Consider the following 12,455-nt stretch of genomic DNA (forward strand, 5'->3'; position numbering starts at 1 on the left):
CGTTTCCACTTCCCGGGGAATTCTCTTTGGATTCCCAGGTCACTAAGGAGCTCTATCAAGAGGCCAATATGGATCCTCCAATTCTTCCTGCCTTTCCTTTGCTTCGGGCTAGGCTGCCGTTGTGCCTTTAACACCATCTCCTTGAGAAACAGCCAACTCTCCTGAACAACTTTTCCCTGAGATTTTCTTCCCGGGGACCTCACCTACCAGTTCTTGGAGTTTGTTAAAGTCCAATTCTTTGAAATCCCTTGTCCTTAGTCTACTGCACTCACTCCGACTCACGAACCCTTTCACCAACACTGGCTTCCACTCTCGGATTTGCTACCAATTCCTCCCAGTTGGTCAGAATCAGGCCTGAAATGGTTGGCCCCCCCAGCTACTGTCTCCACTTCCTGAAACAGACAGTTGTCCCCAGCACATCCCAAGAACTTAGTGGAAAGGTTTGTTTTGCTCTATTACTTTTCCAACAGGTGTCCAGGGCAGTTCAAGTTCCTTGTTACTCCCAGGTCCTGGGTTCTGGATATTTCTTCTATTTGTTCTAGAAACGCTTCATCCCCCTCCTCTTCCTGATTGGCGACCTTAGTAGTGTCACTACCATGTTGTCACAGCTATTTTTTACCCCGTTTCTCTTTACCCAGAGACTTGTATGAGACGTAGTCAGAGGATCCTCTGGGATCAACTGCAGCTGGGAAAGGAGGAAAGCACGGTTGGGTTTTATGCCCTGAAATCGGGAGTCTCGGAGAGATGCCAGGGACGGATGGACAGGGCAAGGGCAGGTTAGCAGGAGGTGGAGACGCAGCCGATGGCCCAGGATGATGAGCTGGAAATGTTTCCAAGAATCCTGGCGAGGTACGAGACGTGGGGCTTGGTCAGTAGCTGCACCCAGGGCCTCCTGGGCAGACTAACTCCAGGCCACTGGGTCCAAGCCGCTGAACACACCGATCCCACCAGACTCTGCCCTGGGTAGGCGGCAGGACTGGTTCGGGGGGAGAGGGCAGCTCGCAGAGCCGACCAGGATATAATAATCCAAAGGGGCATGAGCATCGCTATGAGGCGAGGAGCCGCAGCAGCTCAGGACTGGGAGAGCCAGAGGTGCTGGGGTCAGGACTTGGGTGCCCGTGCCAGGACTGGAACAGCAGGGGGCGCTGCTGCTCAGGACAGAGGCGCATATGCTGAACAAGTCTGCAGAGCACCTGCCTGGCTCCAGCCAGCAGCCGCTGCTCACATTCCTGAGCACCGATTCAGAGACAAGAACATGAATCCAGGGGAGGGGCGGGGAGCAGGCATGGCTGGCGCACAGGGCCTGTAGGGAGGGGCCAGCACTCCAGACAGTCCAGCCATTTCAGGGGAAGGTTCCTGTAAAGCAGCAGAACAGGAGCTGGCTGGGATTGGGGGGGACAGGAGAAGAGATCAGCACCCAAGGGGTGAACAGAGACCCCAGCAGGTTACACAGAGCTCTGCTGGTGGACCTGAGGCTGCTAGTGAAATGCAGGGGAGGGGGAAGGACTCGATTCACTAAGGAGGGGGATCTGGGCACAGGAGTTAGAAACAGGGACTAGACTACAGAGATGCACATAGGACTCACCCCCTCCCTGGTAGGCTGGGGGGGCCCAGCCACCAGCACCAACCCCCTAATTTCTATTCTGTGCTGTTCCACACAGCAGCCAGCTGGGGTCACTGTTGTACAAGGAGGGGCAGTTCATTGCAGGGACTGAGGCTAGGCAGCCAGGCCTGGAAATGGGGGTAAGGGGGACTCACAGGGCAGCCAGGATACTACTGAGAAGGGGGAAGAGAACCCCACCCTAACCCCCCACTAGCCTAGCATCATAGGGGCTGGATTTGTCCTTGCAGCAGGTGCTCCAGGGCTTTGTCCGGTTGGCCAAGCCCTGAGGGTGGGATCTCAATTACCGCTGGCCAAAGAGAAAGGCCCCAGAAGGCTGGTTGAGTCCCAGAGCCAGGAGTTTGGCGAATCAACTTGTGGGAACAAGCCTGCCCTGGAAGAGCAACTGACAGGGTAGCCGAAGCGTCTCCTCTGGGTATAACTGGGGACAACCCAGAGGTGTGAAGCAGCCAACCCCTCCCCCCACCCACTAGCAAGCAGAAAGGACCAGGGGACATACCAGTCGGTGTTGCAAACTGCATAAGGACACTATTACACCCCAACGTGATGATGAAGGATTGTTTGCCCACGCGGCTGCATTCCGTCTCCCTGGACACGGAACACTTAAATACGCACACATCTTCATCTGGGGGAGGAGAAGAGAAACAAGGGGTTAGTGTCCCATGGGGGCCACGCTTCCCACGATGGGGCACGTGCCACTTTTCAACCCCAGAGGCGGCTGCAGTTCAGCAGCAAGCAGGGCCAGGCTAGCACAAGGCCTCACGCGCTGCACAGACAGGGTGGCACAAGGCCTGGTAGACCTAGGACCAGCTCCCCAAACAAGGGGGGTGGGAGGGGTTCCCAGAGATGTCAGACTTTCAAATCCCATCATTCCGATTCTCGCCTTGCTTTGATTCCCCACTTATGCTCCAATGCGGATCTAGCGACCGTGGTCTTGAGAAGCATTGGAGCAAGAAGCCAATGCTCAGACCACCCCAGAACTCTGGATCCCACCCTCCCAGAGGCAGACAGCTCTAATCTCACTTGCTCTGGCCTCAGAAGCACCAGGAGGGGCATGTCACCTGGGCGTTTCTTTGGCAGAGTGGTACGGGAGCTTTCAGGGGACTGAACTCCTCCACACGCAGGGATCAGAGAGGCGTGGGAATAAGCAGGCAAGAGCGCAGTGTGCTTTGGGATCGGCGGGGCAGGGCATGCATCAGAAGAGTCATGTTTTTGGCGCTAGAGAAGTGCTGAGCAATAACAGATGAAAAGGAGCCGCACCCCTCACCCGCCTAGACTCATCCCCAGAGAAGCCTGCTGGGGAGTAGGGGTCTGCTTCCCCTGCTACTTCCAGTTAGCTCTACATTCTCCTGCACGGAGCTGTCACTGCCATCCCATGCCCCACCACCTTCCTCAGCCCTCTGCTCTCACCCACTTCCACCCTCTCCTCCTTGGATGCTCTCGGATCATCGCCAAGGCTATCTGGGGAGGCTGAAACTTTGCAGCCACTTTGTTCCCTTTCCCCCTGCTGACTCAGCCATTTAGCCTCTCTGCCAGCCTCTCTCCCTGTCCTCCTCCCCTCTCAGTGCTAGCCTCTATGCCCGTCACATGCACACCCCGTCCCCTCTTCCCAGCTGTCCCTTACCCACAATCCGTTCCCCCTGGACTGAGCGGTAAGGCCACCTGTCACTCCTGTTGTAATGCTTACGGAGACGCCAACCAATCAGCAACAGCTGGATGGGCAAGGGGACAGAGGGCACTGGCTTCCTGTATATTTCTATCACTTGCTTTCTGAGCCTGGAAGGTCCCTGGGGCAGGACGTGTACACACACACACACACAGCACAACAGAGCCATGCTCCTCTTTGGCCACCAGCATATTTTAAGTCTTAATTGAGAAATGCAGCCTCAGGGGTCCACAATTCCTCTTGCCACTAAGGATGCGCTAATGTCACAGCTTATCCTCCCTGAGCGGGGAGAGCCCATCCCGTGGCCTCAAGGGATCTAGCTGGATCCCTTTGGCTTTCTCCCACACACCCCCGTCGGCCTTGGGAAGGATTTCCTGCTGAGGAACGGGTGCCACCGCTGAGCCAGGATGGGCGTGCCGAGGGCAGGGCGGTCTGGGCTGCACCTGGCTGACAAGCAGATTCCAACCGGAGAGGTGGGATCCGCACTCCTGACTGTGGGGGCAGGCGCTCCGAGGAGACAACCAACGCCGACAGGTCAGGCCGTTCCTGTCGCGCGCTGATGAATCTGTCTCAGGCGGCCGGCCTGTGTGCTACGTACGAGGCACTGGCTGCAGTGCGGCTGTGCAGCCCCGGGGTCGCAGAGATGCCCTCCCTCCCATGAACACCATCCTGCCGGCTGCAGGAGGGACCAGCTCTGGGGAGCGGGACAGACCCAGGGAAGGAGTGGGAGAGACCAGCTGAAGGCTACACTGCAGCAATGGGATGGATGGGACCACTCAGCAACCCAACAATGGCATCATGCGCAGCAGGGACCCCACGAACGTCCTTCCAGCTCTCCCAACAGCCCCCAGTCCTGGCCTGCCGGTCTCCCTATTGCTCCAGCCCTGGACTCCACCACACAACCCTGCCGGTGCCCCTCAGTCCCGATCCACAGCCCCCTGCTAGCCCAGCCCTGGGCTCTGAGATGCCCCTCAATCTCCATCTGCAGCATCTCCAGCTGCTTCAGTCTCGCCCCCTTTCCTCCCAAGCAGGGACGTCTGGTCAAGTTTATCCGGTGACTTGGGCCCAAGTCCATCAGTAAGGAGGCTGAGCCCCCTGGCCCCCACTCATTTCACTTGTGAGCCAACTCTGATTTCTAAAGGGGGTTTCTTAACCCACCTCCCCCCACTCATCCTGCCCCTTGGACAAACACCAGTTCACTGACTGTTTTATTTTCACCAGCTCCCGTGGCCTCTTAAGGAGGAACAGCCCCAGATTTTGGCACCTGTAACCCATCCGCAGGTGAGGTGCCCCCTTAAAATGGCCTTCGGCACAAACAAACAAAAGCTCACTTGAAGGCAAGTGTTTGCACCGGGCAGCACCCTCCTGGGCTCTTCCAACTACCCCAGAAAAGCCACAGCAGTGAGCTGCTCCCCCTTTACTCGCCAATGAGATCATCAGCCAGGTGCTCGGAGGTTCATGCTGGGCAAGCTGGGGAGGGGACACTGGCCCAAGTTGGCAGGCAGCTACCACGCACGCAGGAGCCTTTCTGCAGCAGACAGAGGAGTTTGCAGGCCCCGTTTCCTGGGAAGCCTTGTTCTGTGCATGGCGTCTGGCTAGGCCGGTTCCACCGGCTCCTCGCAGTCGTTGCTGTTTATGGGCACAGCGAAAGGAGAGCCCCTCCCAAGCCCTTTCTGCTGCTCAGAGCCTCAAAAGGGGTTCGGCCTATTACAGCAGGATTAATGGATGCGCTGGAGGGGGAGGGGAGGAGGGCTCGTTAGCTCCCAGGAGACTTAGCCATGGGGCCCTCATGTTATCAGCACACGCAGAACCAGGGATGAGAAGCCCTCTGCAAATCCCCCCCATCTGCGGCCCAAGCAGCAGCCTGTCCATGCAGATAGCTCAGCCGGGCGAGGGCGCTGGCTGGGGTTTATCTGCACCACTCAGCTCCCGTACAAGGCCCAGGGCCAAGCCAACGCCGCCTGGCGTGCTCTCCCCACCCCCTAAGATTTCCACACTCAGAGGCCAAGCGGGAGCTGGACAGCGCAGGCTCCCTAGTCCTGGCATTTCAAACCCGCCTGCATGAAGCTGGTCTGCCTTGGTGCATGATGGGAGTTGTAGTCCACTTCTCTACAATTCTAGGGCTAGCTCTCTGAGCAGCAGAAAGTCCCTCTCCAGGGAAGGGTTATTCTCTTGGGGGGGGGGGGAGAATTGGGGGGAGGCTGCAGAGGGACAGTCAACAGGCCAAGATGCTGGTAGGGGGGGGGGGGGGGAAGAGAGGGAGAGGAAACTCGGGGACATTTTGCCTTTGAGCACACTCACGTGTATCTGAATTGGACCAAAAATCCAGCCACAAACATGAGTGAGAGCCTCTGGGCCACTTACCCCACTAGGAACTGGGCAAACCCACGTCACACAGCCCCTCTGTAACAGAACGGTGAAAGACTTCAGTCTCCCCCGACCTGGACTGGACGGGAACCAGAGATCTATGCGGGGAGGGTGGGGGGTGGCGGGGGAAGAGATTTGGGGGCCCTGGTGGATACGCAACTGCACACTAGCGCCGAACGCGACACTGTGCCCAAAAGGGCTAATGCCATCCTGGGTGCATAAACAGGGGAATCTAGAGTAGGAACAGAGAGGTTATTTTACCCCTAAGTTTGGCACTGGTGCAAATTGCTGCTGGATTCCTGTGCCCAGTTCTGGGGCCCGCAGTTCAAGAAGGATGCCGACAAATCAGAGCAGGGTCAGAAAGCCACAAGAATAATGAGAGGATTAGAAAATCTGCCGGAAAGTGAGAGACTCCAGGAGCTCGACCTACTTCGCTGAACAAAGAGAAGGTTAAGGGGGGACTGGATCATACTCCAAGTATCTACATAGGGAACAGATTTAACAACGGGTTCTTCGCTCTCGCAGAGAAAGGTGGAACATGCTCCCACAGCTGGAAGTTGGAGCTAGACAAAATTCAGACTGGAAATAAGGGGTCAGTGTCTAATGGGTGGAGCAATTAACCATTGGGACCATTTTCCGGGGGGGGGGGGGGGGCGGGCTGGTAGATTCCCCATCCCTGACCATTTTTAAATCAAGGCGGGATGTGTTTCTAACAGCTCTGCTCCTTATTGTGGGCAGGTCTCTGGCTTGTTACACAGGAGGTCAGACTAGATCACAAGGAATCTATTCTGACCTTGGAATCTATTAAAAGCTCCATCATCCCCTATTCCCCATCCTCCGAGCTGTCCCGTTACCAGCGGAGCGAGATCTGGGGCGCCAAAAGCAGAGGAGCTGGAGAGAAGCCTCCTTGGTGGAAATCAGGCAAGCGACCCCCCACCTCCCCCTGTTGTGGCACGTGGCGACTCTGGCTCTGGCGATTGCTACACTGCAAAAGGCAGATGCTTTCTGCTGCTGGGCACAGAGACTCCAATGCCGTCTCCAACAGACGGACGCTCTCAGCTGCAGGCACTTCCTTCCCCGAAGCACCTTCCTTTGGCAAGTCTGGCTCTCAGATGTCACCGCGCTGCCCCCGGCTACTGACACGCCACGAGGGACAGCAGACAAAGGGTGGGGGTTTGCAGCACCCCAAGCCGAGCGGGGGTCATGTTGCAGACTGTGCTGGGCATGAACAGGAAGAGGAAGGATGGGGCAGCAGTCAGAGAGCTAGTCTGGGTCTCTGGGTTCAAGATCCCACTCTGCCACCAGGCTCCACGTGCCTGACAGGGACAGCAGCATGCCCCTACCCCTGGGAGGTGTGCACACCCTGCATTGACAGGGGCCAGATAAGGACCCAAGACAGATAAATGCAGGCTCTGGGCTTTCCCTCTGGTGGGGATCGTCCTTGCCTGAGGCAGGATGTGCAAAGGCTGTAGCCTCTCTAGAAAGGGAGTTTATTCTCCTGCTTCGTTTGCCTGCAAGTGACTCGGCATTGGTCCAACGGATGGCGCCGGACACGGGAACAAGTCACTGGCAGCAGGGACCCAACACATGAGCCTCACCTGCCCCAGCCAGCTTAACTCCACGCCCCACTCAACCCTGAGCTGCCTGCCAGCAAGGGAGAGACTATGCCGCTAGGTTGGCAATCTGGATCTGGCAACTCATCTCAGACAGGTTATCGACCGGCCATCAGATCGAGCATCTTCCACTCCTTATTGGCCCGGGTTCGATGCCAAGTGAGCTGGAAGTCAGGGGCTCCTGATCACTCATGCTGAACTTGAGTCCTCCAAACTCCCTCCCCTAGTTCAAGGGCCCCCCGTTGGGCTGCCTCGCATCAGGAACCGCCGTCCAGAAGAATCCCACAGACAGGCCGAGCATGGGTAGTGGCTCGGCACCGACAGCACGGATTGGGAACTGGACGCACTCAGGAGCGATGCAGGATGCACATTAAACCACAAACCAAATGCATCTGACGAGCCCCGGACCAGACATTTCAAGAGCTAGTGGTTCGGGGATCTAGCAGGGGCCTGGTTTTCACAGGGGGGTGCTCAGAGCTTTCTGAAGACAGCCCTCTCCGAGGAGCCTCAGGCTGAGCATCCAGAAGACGCTAGCTGCTCTTGGAAAGCCAGCATGGATCACAGATCAAATCGGTGGGTTCCCTCCCTGAACTCCTGGAGAAGACAATTCACTGCACTGTGCCTATCTACAGAGCCTTTCGTCACATGACCTCAAAACACTACGCAGACAGTGATTTAAGCCTCACGTTCCTCACGAACCCCCAGGGGCAGATATTTAGTGACTTGCCCAAGAGCTCACTTGGTGGCCGAATTGGTAACACGCCACGAATCTGGACTCCCAGACCTCTCCTCTAACCACTGGACCCTGTTCTCCTCCGAGAGCCGAGACCAGAGCCAAGAGTCCTGACTTCCAGTCCTTTCTCCTCTAACCACTGGACCCCACTTCCTGAAGCACTGGGAATGGAACCCAGGCGTACTGTCTGCCAGACCACTGCTCTGACCAGGAGCCTTGAGCTTCAAGGCTCAAGCCAATCCCTGGCTACGAGAGACCAGGAGGAGACTTATGGGGGGGGCTCGAATATCTCAAATCCACCCCCTGCAATGGGTGCCCAGAGCAGCTGGTTCTGGCTGTTGTTAGAGACAATACACTGGACTAGATGGACCTCGCATCTGATCATTCCTACGTTCCTAGGCCACTTTCCCCTCAGAGCAGAGAAAAGAGCCCAGGCGTCCTGACCGCCATGCTAACCACTGGATAACAAACCCGCCAGAACAGACTGCAACTCAAAAAAGTAAGAGCACAATTCTGCTCTCTCGAGCCGCCAAAGGTGTGAAGGACCCACAGTGAAACTTACCGGCCTGGATCCCCACTTCCTGAATTTTTTGTTTAATTCAGAATTCTGTCTGCTAGGCGGAAGAGGCCAGGGCAAAGCTCTGAGCACTGTGTGTTTCATGCCCTCCCCCTCGCTAGCCGGCTGAATGCTACAGAATCTGTATAAAAATATAATTAGAGCTATTTATCTCAGCAGACTTACAGGGGGGAGAAGAGAAAAAACCACATGCTCAGCCAAATGCAAAGGGTTTTATGGCACTTCCCTCCCCCTGGAAATAAAAACTCAAGCTGTCGCCATTAAAGGGGAAAAAGATTCTACAGCCCGGGAAGACAAAGATGACAATGAGGGAAAATCATTAAAAAGCCAAAGTCACTAATAAAACCAGAGCTCCAGCTTTCCCCAGGGCCCCAGAGCAGCAGCTGCTGCCTCATGGGCCCCCTCTGGCTCATGTCCTTGCTCAATTGTGGCTGACCCCAAAAATCAGTGAATCTCCTTTGGGGGCCTTGACAGCTTGCTGCTGATGGTGTCATCTCCGGTCCAGCAACACGGAAGATGCCAAGGGTCAGTCTCTCTCTGGTACTCACCTGGCTTCCATCACCGGAGCCCCTGAGCGCCTCACAATCTCCAGTGTATTTACTCTCAGAGCCCCTCTAGGAGGCAGGGCAGGGCTATTATCCCTGTGGTGCAGATGAAAACTGGCTCACAGAGGCTAAGGGATTTGCCCAGGGTCACACAGGAAGTTTGGTGCATCAGGGATTCGAACCCAGGGCTCCCCCCTAGTTCCACAGCCACTGGACCATGAGGTCAGATCTTGGCCAGGCCACCCCTGCTAGCTTCCATGATGAGACTTTTCTGCTCATTCACTCAGCTCTGTCCACGTGCCACGGGGAGGGAGCATCGTCTAGTGGGCAGAGTCAGACTGATGCGAGCCTTTAGCTGCAGCCATAAGTCCATCAACAGGCATTAAGCCAACCTCACCTGTCAAGTTCCACCTGCCTTTAGTTACGTGGAAAATTTAATGCTTCACTTCCACCCCATCTCTCAGCTGCAACAGGCCAATCTCCTCCGCAGATACAGGGTTCTAACTCCCAGCTCTGCAGAAATCCAAGACATGGGCCGAGTGCAGAATTGAGAGCCAGGTCCCCCGAGGTCCCCGCTCTGCTGCTGGTTCAGTGGGTAGTCTCGGGCAAGTCCCATCTAAGGCACATACATGGCCCTCGTTATCAGAGCATCTGCGCCTCAGTCTCCAATGACTTTAACCTCCCCACATCCCTCTGAGAGCAGAAATCCCCCCGCCTCTGGGTACAGATGGGGCCTGTGGCACAGAGAAGCTAAAATGACTTGCAGAGGTCAGAAGACAATGACTTAAACCCAAGTCCCTCAAGTCACAAGGTGTGCTCTAACCACTGCACCACCCTTCCTCTCCACCACACCTGTTTCCCGGTCTACAGAACAGGGCTAATGCTGACCTTGCTGCCAGGAGAGGGCTGGGTGCCAGCAGCTTTGAAGACAGAAAGGGCTGAGTGTATCATTAATCCCTACACAAGCTGGGTTCTCACACACATCTTACTCCCAGAATCAAAGAGGCTCTCACACCGACGCTGTGATTAAAGCTGTTCTTCCCAGTCCTATCGCTGCCAAGCCAAAACCCCAACTGCACAGCTCCACCCTGGTCATTACTCAAAGGGGGTTTTCCCTGCAAGCGTACGCAAGGCGAATCCAGCACGCCTCCAGCCTAGCGAAGCCGCAGGTCAGGAAGCGTTCTCTTCAGACCACGTTCAGAGGCAGATCCTGCTTGCTCTGCGCTACACCACGCTTGCCAGGCTGGGTCCGGGGCTCCAGACCTGCATTCCCTTACGAGGGGTGATCCGAGTCTGTGCTGGGAGAAATCACGACTCCCGGACTGGGTCTCCACAGGTCCCGTTCCGATTTCTGTTGCAGGCATGGACCAGGAGCCAACCGGGCAAGGCGCGGTGCAGAAAGAATAAAGGCGGTCTCTCCTGGATCTCTCCACTGAGCTCACAGCTTCTCAGTCCCTCCCCACACTTCCAAACACCAGCCTCTCGCCCAGCACAGGTTAGAGGAGTTATTCATTTGAAGCCGCTTACTTGCCAAATGGAGAGGCAGAATAGCCTAGTGGCTAGAGCACTAGTCTGGGACTCCCTGGGTTCTATTCTCAGCTCTGGAACTGACCTGCTGGGTGACTGTGGACAAGTCCCAGTCGCTCTGTGCCTCAGTTTCCCCTCCCACCATTTCCCTATGTAGACCTATGAGCGTTGGTCACTATTTGCACATACAGCCCCAGTCTCGGGTGTTTATTGGAAGTTTCCCTCTGAAGGCCAGAAAATGCAGCTTTCATTCAGGCTGACACATGGACACACCAGAAAACCCATCCTCTCTGCCGTTTACGCCTCCCCCGATGGGGGGTGTGTGTGTGTGTGTGACACGGACGGTGCCCAGACACTACGGTGATGGGCAGTAATAGAAAACCTGGAGGCAAATGGGCCCTGCGAAGGGGATGGCAGGGAGGGATGTGGCTTCATCTCTTCAACACCCACCCGCTACCCGAGAGAGTCGCTGCATCAGTGCGTCCGGGAAATGTCCGTAGAACCCTGCATCTGCAGGGCACCCCACAGTAAGTCGAACCGGCCGAACAGGGAAACTGACACAGCCCGAGAGCTTTCGACCGAGCCTCCTCAGCTCCAAGGGGTGGCCCTCTAGAGAGCTATCAAGCTGAGAAGGTAAGAAATGAGCCAGAGACCCCGGCCCATCACCCACATTAGGGATGAGCCAAGAGGAGATTTCCGATCCCCAGAGCCAGTTACCCCAATGCAGGGTCTCTCTCCAACACCAACCCACCCACCCACCCCCCAACCATGAATGTGCTCTTTGCTTATGCGACCCCCTTTCCCTACCGCTCGGAGAGGGAGACAGCAGCAAAAGCATCTTCAGCCTCATTTAACCTCAGACGCGCTGCCTTCAAGACCCATGCAAATGTGGATTCCTAGCCATGGATTTGCCCAGCACACTGGCCAGCCGCTGGGCTCTGATCCGTTCATTCATGGGCCCATGACTCCGAGCCAGAATTGCTGCCCCTAGCCAAAATAAACCTTTTCCACCCCAAGTCTGCAGCCTGAGATTTGCCTGTGGGCAAGGGGGGCTTGGGAGGGAAGTGAGCAGTGGGGACAGGGACAGTTCTGTGCAAACAGCCCTTACCCTGACGCTGATTTTTCCAGTGCTCGGAATCAGATCAGGAACATGACAGCAGCTGCTTACATCTTACCTTGAAAGCAAAAAGCAACAAAGGGGGTGATCAGGCCGCATGATCTGGCCCACGGAGGAGAGCAAAGCAGCAGCCAGCCATCCTCTCCTGTCTCCCCACCCTGCAGCACCGGGAGGGCTGGGTTACAGGACAGAGGATGCTCCAGTGCTGAAGCGGTGCCATAAAGGCAGGGAGGAGATGGGGAAGGTTCATTCGGAATCTGGGCTGTCTGGATTTCTTCTCCCTGGGTGCGTGTGGGGGTCCCCCTTTGCTGCCTGAAGCCCCCGACCCTCATCTGATCTGTCCGGAGCACAATACCACTCAGTTCTGTCTTCCTAAGGAGTTAGCTATTGCTCTGATTTCGGTAGGGAGGGGGCAAAAGTCAGATAGCGACTGGCCATCTCAACAGAGGAACTACTGATCGAACCAGCCTTGGAGAACCAACTCCCCTCATCTGTCCTCCTAGGGCAGGCCAGAGACATGCTGCGAGGCCCCACGCTGCATCCCCAGGGCTGCCTCCTAGCCCCTCCCACTTTTCACTGAGTTACTTTAATTTTGAGAGGAGGGAAGCGCTGCCAGTTAAGTGAAAAACTCAGGAAGAAAGTCCCTGCTGGCTTAAAGTGCCAAATGTGTGAAGAAATGAACCACGGAG

At 56.2% G+C, this 12,455-nt stretch overlaps 1 protein-coding gene across 2 annotated transcripts in view; it reads right to left on the reverse strand.

The window, feature by feature from the left end:
- The window catches only part of CARM1 (coactivator associated arginine methyltransferase 1), a 52,672-nt gene that overhangs the window by 29,142 nt on the left and 11,075 nt on the right, over nucleotides 1-12,455 (reverse strand). For both annotated transcript variants that reach the window (XM_084609826.1, XM_084609825.1), the window contains exon 2: nucleotides 2,121-2,246. In XM_084609826.1, the coding sequence (XP_084465952.1) occupies nucleotides 2,121-2,246 (126 nt within the window). The remainder of the gene's footprint in view (nucleotides 1-2,120; nucleotides 2,247-12,455) is intronic.

Source organism: Lepidochelys olivacea (genome assembly GCF_965140295.1).
Source record: "Lepidochelys olivacea isolate rLepOli2 genome assembly, chromosome: 20".
NCBI classification, from domain to species: Eukaryota; Metazoa; Chordata; order Testudines; family Cheloniidae; genus Lepidochelys; species Lepidochelys olivacea.